Here is a 20,477-nt window from a genome sequence, read left to right on the forward strand (position 1 = left end):
CAGATGCAACTCTGAAAGCAGCCCCATCACAAGCATGCCTGCATCAGATCTCAAAGTGAATCACAGTTGGTTGCCTGCCTTCCTCTGCAAGTTTCACTATCTATTATGACTCCTTCTTAAAGCCATTCTGCTCTCCTGCACAAGCAAAGGTAAAAAATTTCCTGGGTTTTTTCCCCTACCTTAGCTTGGGGAGGGGGGGAGGAGAGAACATTCAGGAGGATCATCCTGAATGTATCATTCTCTGCATCATCATCATTTTCAACATGAAAATCCATTATGAAATTTCAACATGAAAGTTCATCTCCACCACAAACCTCTTTCTTTTGTAAGAAAAAGCAGCCACCTTATCAAATGTCTACTTTCTCAATGTCATCCTGAACCCAAATCACATGAGAATTACATAAAACTACAAGTTTATATTAACTAAAACAATGAGTAACTTAAATCTATTCGTCTTTTCTCTTGCCCACTACTAATAATTCTTCTTCATTCCAGAGGAATCCTTTTGACAGTCAGTTTTGTGAAAATGCAAAACAAGGAGCAATAGTGAACACAGCCATGGAGATGATGTTAAATCTTTTATATGCAGAGTTAAGCCCTTTGGGACATCTACAGTATTAACGGACAGCACTGAAAGATGGGATCTTCCACTTACTGTTGCTATAGTATAAAATGGATTTTCTTAACATGGCCACAGTGGTGCAAACGGTAAGTAAGCAAGGGCATCAGCCTTGAACACACCCTCAACTGGTACAAAAACAGGCATCAAAAAGGTCAGATAAATATAATGACAGTTATTAAATATGCAGCTAATTTCTTTTCAATATTAATACCTGTGCATGTTTTCAGGGTCAAAAGTCAGGTATCAAATGCTTTTGTGGATTTGTGTAGCCACACCCTAGAAAATTCTAAAAATATAACCTGAGGAAAGTTACCCTAAGCCAATGCAATAGATATGAGCTTTGTGGGGTGACTATAGGATAGCGCCCATGTTGGGTAATTCATGCACATACATATTTCCCAGAGCAGTTTTGAAACTGCTTTAATTTAAAGGGTAATTGCATACCTCATGTAGAACTTTCAAAATTCTAAAACTATCATAGTAAAATGACTAGACCAGAAACAGCTCGCAACCTGATCCAGACAATTTCAGTATTCAGTTGCTCTGCAGAGAAAATGTAAAGATCTAGTTAGGATTTAGAAAAACTGAGACAACAGGCTTTCCCCTTCCCACCCCTACTTATCTGTACAGCTGTTAAGCTACAATGCTGAATCAGTGCACTATTACAGTAGTTTCTCTCTATTTCGTACAGAAGCAACAGCCCTTACCACACCTCAACCATTCAGATAAATTTAAAGTTTAGTTAGTTTTACATTTCAGGAGGAAAAGAGTAGCAACCTGGAACTTCACAAAATTACATTTGTTTGTAATTCACAGAATTACAAACAACATATATCTGCTTAGCAATGTCAGCTAGCATTCCCAGCTGGTCTACAATGTTGTCCTCCATGGTCAGGGACAATTAATTACTGTGCTTCATATGGGGCAAGGATCATTAGATTTATTTTCTTACTATCTTCTTCAATGAAAATAGCATTGTGAGTGCTGCTAGCCTTACTGATGCATGTTTATTTTCCTGTCTGAGCTTTTCAAGAACACACACACAAACACACCAGCAAAACATGCAACTGTACAGTGAGCCACAAAGCACAGCCAACTCTCAGAGGAGCAATGGGAAGGCTTTTTGCTGAATGGTACAGGAAGTTCTGGGAAGTCACTGGGGGAAGGCAGTTGGTTACATGAAAGGAAAGCAGGTGTACTGTGTTCTCACTGGGAAAAAATGGAAAAACAAGTTCATAAAAAATAAAAGCAGGACTGAGAAGGACTGAGGGGAAAATAAGATCTCACAAGGGGAAAGGAGGCTAGAGAGCTCTCAAAAAGAGATGCAATCATTGCTTTAAAAAAAAACATAAAGGCACCACTATGACAAAAAAGAGTGTATTTCTAACCTTTTCCCTGCCACAGACTGCAGCTGTGCCAAAACAGGCTGTGCTGCATGCAATGGTGGAGGGCGCAGATAAGGAGACTTGGGAGGGATAAGGGAAAATATTTTCTTTTACCCCTCTATAATCCTCCAGACAAAGAGGGCGTGTTGGCTGTAAGTTACCCACGCTGGGTTCCACCCCCTCCCAACATGCCTCCCACTCTCCATCTATTCCAACCACATCCACACCACTCACCCCATGTTGGCGGGTGCTCGTTACCCCATCATTGTGCAGGTAACTGCTCTCTGGCAGCAGTCCAGAAGCGTGCGACTCCACATGCTTCTGGAGTGCCATTTACGATAGCCATAAAGCATCTACCACTGCCGGATCATTAGTTCCAGCTCCCACCCACCACCCACAGATAATGAAACCATGGATAAAAGTGAACCCTATACTTACTATGACACTGAGTGCTGTCTCACATGTCACTGACTTTTACAGAGCACTAGAGGAGGAACGTGGGAAGCAGGCAGTCAGAACACTAGTGGAGGGAGACAGCCAGACTTCTGGCTTCCTGTAAGCATTCTGGCTGACCACTTTTCTTGTTCCTCTTCTCTTCTGGAGACTCACCAATACTCACTTGATGAGTTTTGGGCACTGGGGTAAATTCTTTTTATTTTCCCATACTTTTCGTGTATAACCTGATGCTGCTATCGGCTGAGTTTTTTGTGTTAACAATTAGTTCTAACTGCTGCTTTTCGTGCTCATCCACATTTTATTGTTTTAAAACATTACGTATTTTTTAAAATCTTGTTGCATATTTATGGATGTAAGCCACACTAAAACTTTGTGGAACTGAAACAGGACATAAATTGCATACTATTTGAGTAATGGGAAGCACGACCCTAACTTGTGCTGGAACAGGTAGGCTGGCAGGCCTGCACTGTATCCAGAGGAAGTTTGGGGTTGACTGCAGGCCAGCAAGGGGCAAGGGAAAAAATTCCCCTTACCCCGGGTAACAGTGCAGCAGCCCCAATGGGGCTACTCAGATCTGTGAGTAGATATACCTAAATATCTAGGTACCTGATATCTAAATACTATCTAGATATAGATACTAGATATATAAATATCTAAATACCTGATTTAGATATACCTAAATCATTGGCGCAAATCCGAGCAGCCAGGGGCTGGCCCAGGCTTCCCGGGAACAGGACTAGCGTAAGTGTTGGATCCTGGCCCTGCCTCCTTCTCTCTGCCCACAGTCCTGCCAGCCATGCAACACTCATCAGCCGGCACAAGCTCCCCTTGGCTATGGAGGCTTTAAACTGGTGATTTTGTTTAACTACAGCATCACTAAAACGGAGATCAAGGAAACATCCCCATTGTTAAGCAACCAGTACATAATGTACATTTGTCCATTATGTATACATAATGGTTATATATCCCATCATGCAACAGTAAAGTTTTAAAAAGTCCTAACTAGAAACTAAGCTGATTTTAGCCCCTCAATAATTTATTGAGCATGTAATCAAAGGAGAGAATGAAGTGCCCAGAGGATTTACCATCCCAAATTAAAAGACTATATAAACAAGCCTGGAATGCCAACACTTCATCATTGCAGAAGCTAAATATATATTTCTAGTACTGTATATCTATCCTTGAAACATATACAGCAATACTTATAACGCAGGAGGTCTGTTCCAGAGGAAAGTTGAGTTCTGTACCAAACAATGCTATAGAATACATTGTTAGTCTATGTCATCTCCACTTCTCTCAGGGTTCACTTTTCCTATAAGGGTTCACAAAGCCCTCCGACATAGCATTGGAGACAAAGGGAATAATCTTGTAGGTTTCTAATTTGCTTTCTTAAAAGTTTTTTTCACAAATACAGTCATTTCTCATTATCCACTAGGGTTAGGTTCCTGGAAAACCCAGTGGATACCCAATTAGTGGATATTGAATCACTGAGCCTATGGGGAAAATGGGGTTAGGTTCAAGTGGACCCACATCACCATTCACTCTATGAACCTGAATCTTAACTTGAAGTCTATGGGACTGGATGATAGCAAGGGCTCATCAACTTCCATGCAATGGTGTTCTCTGTGCTGGCTATCCCTTGACTCATTGAAGGTTTCTGGCCCAACAACTAGGCCTCAGACTTCAGCAGTGCTGAGTGGGTTTCTTCACCTGCCCTCCTCCACCTCTCTCTTGGCTCCTTCCCTAGGCTTGCCCCAGCCCCAGAGAAGCCCTCAGGCAGCCTTCCAGAGACATAAGAAGAGCTCCGCTGGATCAGGCCAAAGGCCCAGTCTCCTGCATCTCGCAGTGGCCCACCAGATGCCTCAGAGAGCATTCAAGACAACAAGAGACCTGTATCTTGTTGCCAGTCCCTTGCATCTGACATTGAGGCAGCCTACTTCTAAAATCAGGCGGTTGAACATACCCATCATGGCTTGCGATTTGAAGGACTTTCCCTCCAGAAATATGTCCAATCCCCTTTTAAAGGCATCTAGGCCAGACACCATCACCACATCATGTGGCAAGGAGTTCTACAGACTAATTATACACTGGGTAATCTCTTGATTACTTAGACCACTTCTTTACTGCTACACATGGACTGATTTCTCACCCCTTATTCTCAGACTTCCCTTGGCTACTCCCTACTGCAACACTCTCAAAATCCTTTGCTTCTCCACCAGTCATTCACTGCCTGTACCCTCCCAATCCTACATGCCTCAGGTGCCACCCAGCTGACCTCTCATCTCTCCCTCTGCTTCATCAGTAGGGTTGGAAATGTTCAGCTGGAGTCCCAAAGATGGTGTGCAACATGATAGGGCAAGTCTGGAAGCAGACACAAATGTGTCCCACAATTCTCCATGGGCCAATACCAAAACTCTTTTGGTTCAGAAAACTGACATCCAAACAACTACAAAAAAAAAAAAATTGACCTAATCCAGACAACTATCTAAAAATTGGCTGGATGAGATGACTGCAACCCCCTCGCCTGTTGGCCATACATTGTATAGACATCTCTTCCTCTTCCCCCACCCTGGATGGCACTGGTGCTGCCACTCCTGCTTGCGAGGAGGGCACTGTCTCTTCTCCTCCCACAACCTCTCTCACCCCTGCCTGCCTGCTTGCAGCTGCATCAAGCCCCACCCCACCTCAAGTGCACTCACACAGTATTCACAGATAATGGAAATGGAAATTTTGCCCCTCATGGATAAGCAAATTCACAGAAAGTGAACTGCATATAAGAAAAAAAAAGGGGATTGTCCTGGTTTATCCTCACCCTTGATTTTTCTCTTGGTAGGGCTGTCTCCTTTAGTGCAGCCCTAAGGTAGGGTCTTCAGGAGTGTCTTAAGCCCCAGGCCACCTGCTATGACAGAAGGGTCAACCAATCTTTCCTCAGGATTGGGTCCTGCCCTCCAGGGCCCTGCCCCCTGGCTATGCAAGAGGCAGTAGTTAGCAGCCCCTGAGGGGGTGCTTTCCACTTGGCACCCCAAAGCCTGCCCTGGCTCCCTTCCCAACAGCTTGACTGCAGCCATCCACTCTGCCCCTTTGGGGGATCCTGCTCTGTCTGCTGGCCCTAAGCTCTTTTCTTGCTCCTTTTTCTGCTCTACTTCACCCCTTTCCCAAAGTAGGCTCAGCTTCTGCCTCTCCCCCTTCTCCACATCTTTCTTTTGTCTCCTCCCCCCAGCAACTGCAATACTCTTTTTAAGGCATGGGACCAGTCTCATGCATTCCCTGCCAGGTGCTGCCTATTTATTCCACCACCTATCATCGGAAGCTACCCCCCAGTTTCCCTATGGGCAGTGTTCCTGCCTCTGCCCACTCTTCCCCTTTGCCAGGCAGGGGCACACAGGCTACTCCTCAGCTGACCAGCGGCATCACATGGGCCACCACCCAGCTGATTGGCAGTGCACCACAGGCTGCCGCCTAGTCCTTGGAGGGGTCATGTGAGCCACTCCCACCATGCCTTTCTCTTGCCATCCAGTCATGGGTCACAAACAAATAGGCAGGAAACAGAAGTTGGCCCAGAATTCAGTTCTCCCATTGGCTACAAGATTTATTTTATTTATTTATTTTATTAGAGTACAGGCCTGTATCCAGGATTCTAGAGGTGGGTGGGCAACTATTTTTTTCAGAGTGGGCAATTATGTCAGGTATCTATACTGGTGTGCAAAATGAAAGGATAAGAATGGAGAAACATCAAAGACCTGGAATTCACCCAAATTTCATGAAGATAAAACATCTGGGGGGCAGGGGGTTAGAAAGACACATTCATTATCTATAAAGCAATGAAACAATAATTTGCATAGAATAAATGCATCTCTGTATGCAATGTAAAATGTATTTGTCTACACAGAAGTAACATGCAACATATCCTTTCATTTTGCACACCACCACAATAGACAAGTTGCAGCCCTGCAAAAGTAACATATCACTGTGATGCAGGTAGTATTTACTTGTATTGAAAGCCTTTCATTTGCCAATGACACATTGGTGATGCATTGATACATACTAAAATAAAATCTATTTACTTTACATAAAAGCAAGAGGAAAGATATACAAGTCAAATACAGTGACGCCATTGGAACATTAGTTTTTTACGATATTCATCACTTTTAAAAAGCTAAGTACAGAAGATTTGAATTTATTGAATCTACCTAGTAGAGCTGAATTCTCTAGTCTTTCTGAGAGTTTAATTTCCTTAGAACTAGGGGTGGATCCAGTGTCAGTATTTGGGGGAGGGGCCATGAGCACTACCTTCAGAGCCCAGGTCAACCAGCCGGGTAATCCTGGGCTCCTGACTGAGCTCATAGCCTCTGTGGCTATTTGCTGGGCAGGTAGACCTGGGCTCCCATTCCATCCAATCTCCCTGGCACCTGCTCAGTGGGCATTCCCCTAGCACCTGATTTTGCTCACTATCCCAGCAGGTGCCCTTCCCTACTGGAAGGATAGTTGGGGGGGCATGCACCCAGGCCCCCTCAATCTGCCCCTGCTTAGAACCTTTTCCACACTTCAGTTCTTGGTTCTCTTTAGCTCAAATGCTTTCCATGCTTTCTCTCACCTGAAAAAGGGTCTCCCCAGTCCCCAAGCAGCAGCCATTAATTTTAAAAATATATCTGAAAAACAAAAACCCCACCATGATTTCTTCAAACAGAAGTTTCTCCCCAGCAGCAATTGTTGCTAACCTTCAGTCTCAAAAGACTATGGTATCGTGCTCTGAATGGTGGTTCTGGCACAGCGTCTAGTGTGGCTGAAAAGGCCGATTCGGGAGTGACAATCCCTTCCACACTGGGAACAAGTATAGTCTGTCCCTGGTCTGTCTCGCTGGCTATGGGCCTTCCTTCTTTGGCTCTTTGCCTCAGTCTGTTGGCAAAGTGTCTCTTCAGACTGGGAAAGGCCATGCTGCACAGCCTGCCTCCAAGCGGGCCGCTCAGCAGCAATACCTTTGTAGTAATTATCATATTCCACAGTAGAAAAAATAGCACCCTCCCCTCCAGCCAGTTCAAGTAGAAATCTCTCCTGACCTTCCTTGCAGCTGCTCTTGACCAGGCTTGCTCTCCATGTGGTCTGGATGGGGCAGGGTGACCATAGCTTTCAAGGAGCCGCCCAGGGCCCTATTTTACTCACTCTACACACATGCACTCTCTCTCTCCCCATCCCTGCCAGAAGCACTGAGCCCTCTTCTCTCCTATGTTGCAAAAAGGGCTTCAACTCAAGCCCAACTGACGCCAGACGAGAGCTCAGCAGGCAGCAGCCTCCAGGACCCTGCAATGGGCATGTCTGCTGCCATGCAGCTCCTGGGGAAAAGATGGAGGGCACCAGAGTGAGCATGTTCAGATCAGCAGGCTTCTTCATGCTGTCCTCTCATGTCACTATCAGAGGATCGCTATGATTGGCCCATAAGCTGAGTTACTAAGCGACAGCAGCCTGAGCTACAATGGAGGACGTTCAATCACGTTTCGAGAACAAGAGGCTGAAAAGAGGATAGGTTTGGAAAAAATGCTGGGGGGGCAAACTGCTAACTGGGGGGGCAAAGCCCCCCCGGCTCCCCCAGCTACGGCCCTGTTAGAGTATTCATACCCCATTTTCTTAACCCTGATGGGTGACACAAAGTGGCTTACAAAAGTTAAAAAAATTATAATACCTGTAAAAAAATAATGTATATATCATTAAAAAGTCAATAAAATACCACTTATGCATAATAAAAAGGCTAATTGGAATTACTAATTTAAAAGTGAGAATAAAAACAAAACCAATAATCAGCTGACAGGTGGTGACCAAGGTTATAACAACCTGGAGAAAGGTCATAAAAATCTTATCAATAAAACCCAGAAACCTATGTAACCAAGGCTGCAATCCTAACCACACTATCCTGAAAGTAAGCCCCACTGAACAAAATAGGACTTACTTCTGAGTAGACCTGATTAGGATTGCACTCTAAAAGCCTACTGAAATGTGTCTTAAGCGCCTGCTACAATAGCTGTCAATCAAGCAAATCTGCATTTTGGACAGTACTAGTATACCTTTCTTATGAAAAGGAACATACTACAAAGATGAAAACACCAACAAGTTCTAAGTATGAAGAGTCCAAGGGGGTCACAGGTGAGCCTGTGGCAGGCAGAGGCAGACACCAAGCTAGGAAGCTAATAGGATCATGTGCTTCTTCAGTTGCTTCTAAGCAAATACACAGATAGCTTAACTCCACAATCAGCACCCAAAACTAAGATGCAAGTCAAATGCAGAAGTATTCTAGATTCATCTGCTCTGAAAGTTGGGGGGAAGGGTTGATCCCCCAGACTTCCTAAGGGATATTCCTATTGCTAACAGGTTCCTCATTGAACAGGTCCAGCCTCTGGAGTATAAGTATGTAAAAATGTAAATAAAGTTCTACTGCTTCCAGTGCAGCTCTAGTTGCACTGCTATTGAGCTGGTTAAATCATTATAAGAGCCCTGCTGAATAAGACCAAAGTTCCATCTAGCCCAGCATCCTATTCCCCACAGTAGCCAATCAGATGCCTCTGGGAAGCCCAGAAGCAGGACATAAGCAAGCAAATAATCTTCTTCCTTCAGTGGTTCCTGAGCAACTGATATCACAGGTCAACACACATTTTGCTTCCTTAGTTACATGAATTCCTGGGTATATTTGGGGTACTGATTCCAAAAATGGCATCTGTTTTGCCCTATCACGTCTAGTTTTGGAGCCTCTTTAGTGAACGGTTCAAGCAGCTTCCTCATGAGGAAGCCTACACCACAGCTTCCTCATGAGGAAGCTGCTTGAACCATTACATAAGAACATAAGAACAGCCCCACTGGATCAGGCCATAGGCCCATCTAGTCCAGCTACCTGTATCTCACAGCGGCCCACCAAATGCCCCAGGGAGCACACCAGATAACAAGAGACCTCATCCTGGTGCCCTCCCCTACATCTGGCATTCTGACTTAACCCATTCCTAAAATCAGGAGGTTGCGCATACACATCATGGCTTGTACCCCATAATGGATTTTTCCTCCAGAAACTCGTCCAATCCCCTTTTAAAGGCGTCTAGGCTAGACGCCAGCACCACATCCTGTGGCAAGGAGTTCCACAGACCGACCACGCGCTGAGTAAAGAAATATTTTCTTTTGTCTGTCCTAACCCGCCCAACACTCAATTTTAGTGGATGTCCCCTGGTTCTGGTATTATGTGAGAGTGTAAAGAGCATCTCCCTATCCACTCTGTCCATCCCCTGCATAAATTTGTATGTCTCAATCATGTCCCCCCTCAGGCGTCTCTTTTCTAGGCTGAAGAGGCCCAAACGCCGTAGCCTTTCCTCATAAGGAAGGTGCCCCAGCCCCGTAATCATCTTAGTCGCTCTCTTTTGCACCTTTTCCATTTCCACTATGTCTTTTTTGAGATGCGGCAACCAGAACTGGACACAATACTCCAGGTGTGGCCTTACCATCGATTTGTACAACGGCATTATAATACTAACCGTTTTGTTCTCAATACCCTTCCTAATGATCCCAAGCATAGAATTGGCCTTCTTCACTGCCGCCGCACATTGGGTCGACACTTTCATCGACCTGTCCACCACCACCCCAAGATCTCTCTCCTGATCTGTCACAGACAGCTCAGAACCCATCAGCCTATATCTAAAGTTTTGATTTTTTGCCCCAATGTGCATGACTTTACACTTACTGACATTGAAGCGCATCTGCCATTTTGCTGCCCATTCTGCCAGTCTGGAGAGATCCTTCTGGAGCTCCTCACAATCACTTCTGGTCTTTACCACTTGGAAAAGTTTGGTGTCGTCTGCAAACTTAGCCACTTCACTGCTCAACCCTGTCTCCAGGTCATTTATGAAGAGGTTGAAAAGCACCGGTCCCAGGACAGATCCTTGGGGCACACCGCTTTTCACCTCTCTCCATTGTGAAAATTGCCCATTGACACCCACTCTCTGCTTCCTGGCCTCCAACCAGTTCTCAATCCATGAGAGGACCTGTCCTCTAATTCCCTGACTGTGGAGTTTTTTCAGTAGCCTTTGCTGAGGGACCGTGTCAAACGCCTTCTGAAAGTCCAGATATATAATGTCTACGGGTTCTCCCACATCCACATGCCTGTTGACCTTTTCAAAGAATTCTATAAGGTTTGTGAGGCAAGACTTACCCTTACAGAAGCCATGCTGACTCTCCCTCAGCAAGGCCTGTTCGTCTATGTGTTTTGAGATCCTATCTTTGATGAGGCATTCCACCATCTTACCCGGTATGGATGTTAGGCTGACCGGCCTATAGTTTCCCGGGTCCCCCCTCTTTCCCTTTTTAAAAATAGGCGTGACATTTGCTATCCTCCAATCTTCTGGCACCATGGCCGTTTTGAGGGACAAGTTGCATACCTTAGTCAAGAGATCTGCAACTTCATTCTTCAATTCCTTAATAACCCTTGGGTGTATGCCATCAGGGCCCGGTGACTTATTGATCTTTAATTTATCAATGAGGTCTGAAACATCTTCTCTTTTAACCTGTATCTGACTTAACTCCTCGGTTAGGAGGGGCCGTTCGGGCAGCGGTATCTGCCCGAGGTCTTCTGCCGTGAAGACAGATGCAAAGAACTCATTTAATTTCTCTGCCATCTCTAAGTCTCCTTTTATCTCCCCTTTCCCTCCCTCACCATCCAGAGGGCCAACCGCTTCTCTAGTGGGTTTCCTGCTTCTAACATATTTGAAGAAGCTTTTATTATTCCCCTTAACGTTGCTGGCCATGCGTTCCTCATAGTCTCGCTTGGCCTCCCCTATCACCTTCTTACATTTCTTTTGCCACAGTTTATGTTCCTTTTTATTCTCCTCATTAGGGCAAGACTTCCATTTACGGAAGGAAGCTTCCTTGCCCTTCACAGCCTCTCTAACTTGGCTGGTTAGCCATGCGGGCACCCTCCTGGATTTAGTGGAACCCTTCTTTCTTTGCGGTATACACCTCTGCTGGGCCTCTATTACTGTTGTTTTAAGCAGCCTCCATGCACTCTGGAGAGACTGGACTCTTTTTACCCTCCCTTTCAACCTCCTTCTAACCAGCCTCCTCATTTGAGGGAAGTCCGCCCGTCGGAAGTCAAGGGTTTTTGTGAGAGATTTGCCTGGTATTCTTCCCCCAACGTGCACGTCAAAACGGATCGCAGCATGATCACTGTTCCCCAATGGCTCAGTAATGTTTACATCTCTAACCAGGTCCTGCGTACCGCACAAAATTAAATCCAGAGTCACCTGTCCTCTGGTGGGCTCCGTGACTAGCTGATCTAAGCCACAGTCATTTAGCACGTCAAGAAATCCGGTTTCCTTATCGTGACCAGAACACAAATTGACCCAGTCAATATGAGGATAATTGAAGTCCCCCATGATTACAACCCTGTCCCTCCTTGTCACCTCCCTGATCTGTTTCCTCATTTCAAGGTCCCCATCCAATTTCTGGTCTGGAGGACGATAGCACGCCCCCAGTATTACATCGCTGCACAAGCCTGGTAATTTAACCCACAGAGATTCTACGGTGGAGTCGGACCCACCTTCAATCTCTACTTTGCTGGATTCTATCCCTTCCTTAACATAAAGGGCCACCCCACCTCCAACACGCCCCTGCCTGTCCCTCCTGTAGAGTTTATAGCCCGGGATTGCGGTATCCCACTGATTCTCCGCATTCCACCAGGTTTCCGTTATGCCCACTATGTCAATATTTTCCCTTGTCACCAGACATTCCAGTTCTCCCACCTCTGCTCGTAGACTTCGGGCATTCGCATAAAAGCATTTATACACGGAATGCCCCAGGATGGGCTGCTTATTCGCTCCTTTGCCCCGCATCCTCTCATTGTGCCAAACCGTCTATCACATCCCATCACCCTACCTTTCCCAATTTCTTCTCCTACCCTGCCTTTGTCTTGTTGTTCTCATTCACTAATGAGGCTATACTATATCACCAAAACTAGACGTGATAAGGCAAAACGGATGCCATTTTTGGAATCGGCATCCCAAATTCATATCAAACCACCATAACACTTGGGAAAAACTTTTCTGACCCTCAGTTTTGTAGGCCTGTGTATTCAGTCACCTCCTGACCTGCCTTGAACCTGGAGGTTTCATGAGGCAGTTTCATGATGAGTAGTAGCCATGGATAGACTTATCCTCCATCAGCTTATCAAATTAACCTTTTAGTGCAATCTAAACTAGCCACTTTATATCCTGTAGCCGCAAATTCCATGAAATTCAAGTGGGCCCATTGCTGCTAAACATCTCAGACTGCAGGTGCAGGAATCACATCAAGCAAATTTTGCTTCCCCAACTCAAAAAAAAAAAAAAATTCATTGCCCATGCAGCATTGCCTGCCATGCCATGAAGGGCTCTAGCCTAGCTTTCTTGCCTCATGTACCAACTTTCCATAAACAGGGATGAGGCTTTTTTTTTAACACACAAGAGCATTCAGATTTTCTGTTCATTTGCCCTACAAAGCTCAAGTGGTTCCGTTCCACGAACAGTTTTACCATTTTGTATAAACCAGTTCTAAATTTCAGAAGAAGTATCTTACAGTTAATACTGAAACCATCATGTGCAACTGCATGCACATAAACGCCTCTTTGCAAAGCAAACTGAGGTTTACTTCAAGAATAAGTGTTTCCAGAAAGTCATTAAGTTCAATATTTAGAGTAAATTGCAACAATAATTCCAATCACTGCAACACATCAATATAGTAAAGGGAGCTATTAAAATGAGCAAACTCCAGGGCTAACAGACATTAGTCAGATGGACTACAAACAGGAAATCACACTCTATATTGCATTCTGGCCAGCTCTTATTAAAGTACCACAAGAAGATGAACTTTTAGTATACATAGAGCCCTATCTGATCTGGTTTTCCAGTGCTGATGCAGCCAGCCAATGGGGCATGCGCTTCACCCTGTGGTGGTGGGGCAGTCACAAAAGCCTCCTCAATGTAAGGGAACATTGGTTCTTTTTCCTCGGGCTACACTACAGCTGCATTGGCACTGGAGAGTTAGATAGGATTGGACTCTAGGCTCTCCCTCAATGCCCCAATAGCAGAATCTGGCAGAGGACACATAGCTTCCAAAAGTTTTTTTCCACTGATCTTACTTCAATTTTAGTTCCCTTTTTCTTGTTTGAGAGTTAAACATTCACATTAAGGCAGATCTTGAAAAAAGAGAGACGATATTAAACAAGAGAACAAGAGCCACACTGATTATACAGAAAACAAATTGGCACTTAGAGGTTTAAGAAATATTTATCATCATGGCAAATATTAGGGCACAAATTGTAGATAAACTAGTTGACTGACTGGAATAAATCAATTCCTGTGAGATTCTACAGAAATGAAAGGTAACTAACAATGCAAAAGCCAATTCCAATAGTCCAGTGGGGTTTTTATTGACTTGAAACAGGAGCAGCCCAATTCTAACCTGCACTGGAACAGGCAGGCCAATTGGCCTGTGCCGTATCCAGCACAGGTTAGGAGATAGCAGCTGAACAACCTGAAGTAAGGGGATACTCATCCCCTTACTCCATTTCGCACACTAACCACCCCATGAGGCTACTTGAATCTGTGCCAGCGAAATAGCTGGCACAGATCCAAACAGCCCAGTGTAATGCCGGCCTGTCCTGGAGAGGGATTAGGATGATTAGGATCCAGCCAAGGATGCCCAAGCCAGTCACACTCGGGCCCAGTACACACCCTGGTCCTCCTTCCCCCTGCCCCATTTCTGCCCTTCTATCACCCTCCCCAAGCCCCAACCCCAATCATGCCTGGAGGCGTTTTGAGGCCCAGAGAGGTCACAGGCAGCCTTTCCGGGCCTTAGAAAGCCTTCCAGACATGACCAGAAGTTGTTTCCGGTCATGTCTGGAAGGTCAGGTAGGGCCCTCCACCAAAGATTCTGAACCCACAGATAAAAAGAGTCCACCTGTAATCTTTTACCTTTTACCTTAGTCTTTACCACTAAGTAATTTTTCTAGGCTTTGTTCAATGGCCTTATCACTGACTTGCATTTGTGTGCCAGAAATTCTTTTCTGTTGTCCTTATTTGGATACGACTTCCATTTCTTGAAGGAGACATTATTGCCTTTCATAGTTTCCCTGGCTCTCCTTGTTAACCATGCTGCTTCTCATTCACTGGCTTGATATCTAATCTTTATACAATCTAACTGAGCTTCTATTATCATGGCCCAGAAACACCAGTCAAATGAATGGAAGTTGTGCAAGCACACAGCAGTTACAAGCCACATGCTCTCATGCACCTCCCATTCATTTCCAGAAGTTGATATACATTCATTTCACTGATAACTGCACAGTACTTCCAGGTAGATCATGCCCTCTATTTCCATATCTGCAGTGGACTGTAAGATAGCCACTGTGGTCAGGGTAAGGAATGAGGAACAGAAGCAAAAATAATTTTCCATGTCCATCCCAGTATCCAAATCAAGAACCATCTTTAGGAATGCTCTTTTTAATCCTGATGGTGCAACCTTTTCATACGCGAGGGTTTGAATACCCAAACCCCATGGTTGCAAAAATCCGTGGGTTGCCAAATTGGAACTGTAAATGACACAATTTTATGCAAATTGCGTACAGTTAAGTCAATAGCACTACGGCCTGACAGTTGGGGACAGAGAACTAAGGTAGCGGTTTTCAATCTCCCCCTCCTATGCTTAGCCCTCCCCTGTTGTCCGCTGTCCCTGCTTGTTTCACAGGCAGAATGCTGAGCTTAGGAATATAATGCTTAGGAATGATCAGACTTGCTTGCTTGGCTGATTTGCTTACGTATCCTAGGAGGGTGGAGCACGTATAGCATGTAGCATCGTAGTTTGAAGGGGAAATACTGAAGGAAAGAGGAATTTGGTAGCGTGTATGCCTCGTTTTCCTTCTTGTTTTGTTTGCTCCAAGAAATGCAAACAAAACAAGTTGAAGGAAAATATTCCACAGGTTGTTTAAAGCAATCCCCTTTGTTTAATACCGCTTTCCCACCTGCCCGGTGTTTGTGTGTGTGTAACTGCACAATGAAGAACATCTGGATTGAAGCCTTCCATAGGAACAAGCAACCTGAAGGAGCTCTAGCCCTTCTTTGCTGCACCCACTCCAGCAACAGAGACTTTTGTCATCCTCCCCTCTTCCACTCCTAGGATTTTTGCAGAGTCTTCAAGCACCTGCACGCAATATCACAGAGCCTCTTTGACGGATCAGTGCTAAAAGTTTTACTGCACCTACGCAAGGCACACATTCTTTCAGAGTTTTGGGTTGCCTAGAAATGGAGCAAGGTGCCCACACCTCGAACGAGACCAACAATATGCAAAGGTGTGAGCAACTTTGAATTTCCCCCCACCCAATTAATTCAGATAAATTCGCAGATCAAAAATCCACATATAAAAAGATTGCACCTGTAAAACCCTTTAATTCAATTTGAGGGATACCTTGATTCCAAGGTACGTTTCATTGTAACACAGAATGAATACAGAGCTCATTCACATTCAGTCATTCTCCCCAAACTCGATGTTTTGTCTATCAGAAATTGTTTAAAATAAACCATGCAACACAGCTACAGTATGAGCCAAGTTTTCAGAATAAGTTTTACTTTCTCCAACCACAATGGTAGGAGAGCTTCTCAGAGGTTTTTGGGAGTCCTCCTCATCAGAGGACCAGAGACATTGGTCCCTGATCAGGCAAGCGATGGCTGCCTGGTGATCTCATTGCAGCTATTCATAAGTGTAAGAAGTCGATATAATTATGCAGTTAAAGGCAGAGGAAGCTCATAGCCGTCACGAAGACTCCATCACAATCTGTTGAAAATATATAAGAAAATATTCCAGTGTTCAAAATTTGGCATTCTCTGCAATAATTTGTGAACTAAGCATGAAGAAGGGAAACTAGCTGCACATCTAAGTGGTGCTATAAGACTTACCCCATTCTTTGGATAAGCAATCCATCCAAGATCCCCCATAACTGATCGTGAGTCCAATAAATTCACTGAAAGAAACAAGAGAAACAATCTTTACTGAATGCAGATGAGGGGGACTCAATTGACAGCAAGTGAAATGCAGCCCAGTCCAATGCAATCCAGGGCTTATGCTGACAGATCTCATGATCTGTCAAATAAGTCCCAGACCAACAGTGGGAAAGATGCTCTGTTGTTGGAGAGGGGACACAGCTGTCAGGGCAGACAGCCAGAGGCCAAGCACGGGTGATAGCAACTTGCTGAAGCTCTTTCATCCCAAGTCATTTCAGGTAAGTTGGCAATGGGGGAGGTTCAGGGAGGTTCACAGGCAGATCAGGGATGGGATGGGGAGGATCTTAGTGGCAGTAGCAAACATCACAGATTCAATCCCCTTCCTGGCCCGGACCAGGCCCAGGAACCTCCTCAGACTTATGCCTGCAAAAGACCTCCTTGGAATGCCTCCAAGATGACACATCAGAGGCTAGATAGCCTACAGGGAGGTATGTTAAAAAATATTTTTAACATCCATCTTCTGGGCAGTCTAGTCATCTCCTCCCCAACAGCATGCAGTGCCTGCTCCAGCAGTGGTGCTGCATGATCTGGGCTGGTGGGGAATAGGCCTTCAGTAGGCCCTTAGGCTACAATACTATCTGTCACAAGAAAAGGTTAACTCTTGAATTTTGTAAGCGGGGTGAGAGGAAATTTGCTTAGAGAGATTGTATTGGCTCTATCAGCCTCCCTTAGCAGACTTTGCTTGCATAATTGTTTAACTGGTTCAAATACTTTCCCTTTCACAACCCACTAGTTTGAGAACCACTGCCTTAGAGTGACTGGTTGGTCCAGCTCTTGATAGCCAGCCTCCAGTAGCCCAAGTATAAAGAACCACCCCTTTGGTGAGAACAGAGAGTGTCTGCCATGCCAAACCTGGAAAGGCAGGTTGAATATCTATTCCTGAATTGTACATGTAACCTTATGTGAGAGTTAATAGTCTTAAAAATAATAAAAAGCTAACTCCTGTGTATTATCTATGCTTTGCTAGAGTCCCGTATAAGTGTCTGTTCATTTCTCTGCAACCTAAGTTAGATTTATTTAGGAATTTCTATCTACAGAGGTTTCTTAGTGAATATAAGACAGGGTTGGGGATGTATCTAAATTCAGTTTTGGCCTTTTAACTACAACAACACAGATGCCCTGTTTAAGATGCCCTGTTTGACCCTAGGGCCTCTGGCCAGGGGGTCAGCCCCAAGGGGGTCAGAAGTTGCTTCGCATTAAGTACCCCCTTGTGTTATTAGAGTGTTATTTAGTACACTAAGGGCCCAATTCTATCCAATTTTCCATTGCCGGCATAACCATGCTAATGGGGCGTGCACTGCATCCTGTGGTGGGGAGGTAGTCACAGAGCCCTCCTCAAGGTATGGGAACATTTATTCCCTTACCTCAGGGCTGCATTATGGCTACACCAGTGCTGGAAAGTTAGATAGGATTGGGCGTTATAGAATCATTAGCTGCTTAGTAAGGTTGATCGGTTTATTGTCCTGGCTCACTGCTAGAGGCAGACCTGGAGAGGAGAAACTCATACTACCCACTCTTACCTGAGAGTGAGCACCACTGACTGGAACAGGAATAGGACTTACTTCTGCACAGACACGCATAAGCTTGCAACATATGAACTTTTTTGCTCAGAAGTGGTATATAAATATTCTTAAACAGAAAGCCTAAAATAGACTGAAATTTGTTGCTTTTATCAAACTATTAATAACTTTTCCTGTTTTTTTTCCGTACAACACATACCAAGGAAAAGCATCAAAACAAAATGACAGAGTAAAAGAGATCAAGCATCTATTTGATCAAGCATCACATAGATATAGGTATAAAGTAAAAATCACAAGACAAGTATATCTGACAAAATTATTCATGGCTAATAATAATATGTCCACTCCTACCAATTTTCATGTGCTGATGCAGTTGCAACACAGCCCCAAGGTAAAAGTAAAGGGCCTCCACAACTGCTCCCCACATTGTAGGATGCAGCACAATCCCCGCTGGCACCGCTGTACAGGTGCTGGAAAGTTAGATAGGATTGGGCCCCAAAAGACCTGTCCTCACTCAGCTGCAATGTAGAAATCAATACTCAATCCAGGAGTCAAAACAAGCATGTCATATGAATATAAGAAAAGCCCTGCTGGATCAGACCCACAGCCCATCTAGCCCAGCATTCTGTTTCCCACAGTGGCTGTCCAGCTGCCTCTGAGAAACCCGCAAGCAGGAAACAAAGGTATTGTTGTGACAACACCATGCTATCAAGCCCATGCCTGGGAAAGGGGGCCTAAAGCAAGCAGTCACTTTAAGTGAAAGCTTGGGCCACTGCTGCAGTGTACTTCTGGCTTCTGACCACCAGTCCCGACCAGACCTGCATGAGCTACATCCTTGATGGAATGGCTCAGCAGACAAAGCTGCCCTGGAAGACCATGCCTGGCAGGGCTGAACAAATGGATAGCAGTGCCTACCCTAACCCATGCCTCTTTTGACAAGCAAAGTACTCAGTGCCTGATCAAGAATTAGTGCCCTGCCCTGGCCAGGGGGATCAACATGCCACTGGGACTGTTCTCCTCTCAACTTCCCACCTCCTTCCCACCTGGCAGAAACAGGCAACTGGCCTCCACTGTAGCCGGCTGTATCATCCCTGAATAAAGGATCTTCTGCATCTGCCTGCCCTCTCCACCTTATCTTTGGTAAGCCACTCTACACCATATGAAACGGCAACCCCTTTTGATGCCCTGTTCCTCCATGGGACAGGGCTGCCAACCCCAGGAATTCTTATTTTTCCCCAGGAATAACACTTGAAGCATCATTCCCCAGAGCATGTCAGGAATAAAAAGTGGCCACCACAAGCCAACCACTCAGAATCAAGCCAATACTTCAGGTGCTGCTTCACTTGCAGCACTTGCCATTTTCTGCAAAAGATACTCGCACCAAACATTTTCAGAAACTTCAACCCCACCCCCACACTAACAATTTCCCTCATTTTCAGAGCCTACAGAAGGAGCTGTGAACATGGAGAGGTTCGGTTTGGGGTCACCTCTAATTCTTCACTTCCCCACTTCTAATAAACCAAGCACTGTTGGGGCTCTGAAATATGAGAACCTCTAACAGATATTAAAGATGTTTATCCAAAAGTTAGTTCTCATTGGCACTGGAAAATCATCTCTTCCCAAACAGACTGAGGTCAAATTAAACATTACTGGAAGCACCTGAGATCTAGTGACACATTTGTTTTTTCTTCATCAAACAGCACACACTGGAATACCCGAATCAAGTCAGGTTCATGAGAAGGGGGTTTTAAGCCTCTGCCCTGCTGCAGTTCCAATCCAAATTGCCCACCCCCACCCCCCCAGGGCTTCTCTCTGATCAGAGAACAAAATCTCCATGAACTCTAAATCTTGAATTAAGAATCCAAGATCCAGTGGGAATTCTATTTGTTCTGGGATTTCTGGTCTTGGGAAGGAGATGTTACACAGGGTAGGAAAGTGTGGTAAGCACTCAGAACAGAGAAAACAGAGTAAGGCACAGCGCTAGTAAAACTGCTTTGGTTTCAGGCAGGCTTTGACTTCTCATCAAAAAGCAACAGAGAGTAGAACTCTACTCGTTCCAGAAAGGACCGTGGTTCAATGCACCAAGGGCAAAAGGTGATGAGAGTCCTACTCCCAACTAGCAGCTCCGACCCTGGTGCCTGAGACAGCATGCCAAATGCTACCCCCCTTATGTGACGATGCACTAGCCTCTGCTCCTCCTACTTTCTCTACCACTCATCCTCCCTTTTCCAGTCAAGGAAGCAGGGGGAGGGGGAATGAGAATAGAGGTAAGTGGATGGATAGAGGTTGGTGTCCCCTTCCAGTCTGCTGCCTGAGACTATTGCCTCAGTTGGCTTCATGGATGGGTCAGCTCTGTCCGAAAGTTTGCAAAGGCATCCAAAGTTTGATTGTATGCTATGAGATCAGGTAACAGCCAGGGTTAGAGAGTGCCTCAGAAAGA

The 20,477-nt window shown here is 45.0% G+C and overlaps 1 protein-coding gene across 1 annotated transcript in view; it reads right to left on the reverse strand.

Annotated features, from left to right (window-relative positions):
- Nucleotides 1-20,477, reverse strand: part of EPHA5 (EPH receptor A5) — a 257,239-nt gene that overhangs the window by 215,034 nt on the left and 21,728 nt on the right. Inside the window, exon 2 of the mRNA XM_066630994.1 lies at nucleotides 16,413-16,477. Coding sequence (XP_066487091.1) covers nucleotides 16,413-16,477 — 65 coding nt within the window. The remainder of the gene's footprint in view (nucleotides 1-16,412; nucleotides 16,478-20,477) is intronic.

Source organism: Tiliqua scincoides, chromosome 5 (genome assembly GCF_035046505.1).
Source record: "Tiliqua scincoides isolate rTilSci1 chromosome 5, rTilSci1.hap2, whole genome shotgun sequence".
NCBI classification, from domain to species: Eukaryota; Metazoa; Chordata; class Lepidosauria; order Squamata; family Scincidae; genus Tiliqua; species Tiliqua scincoides.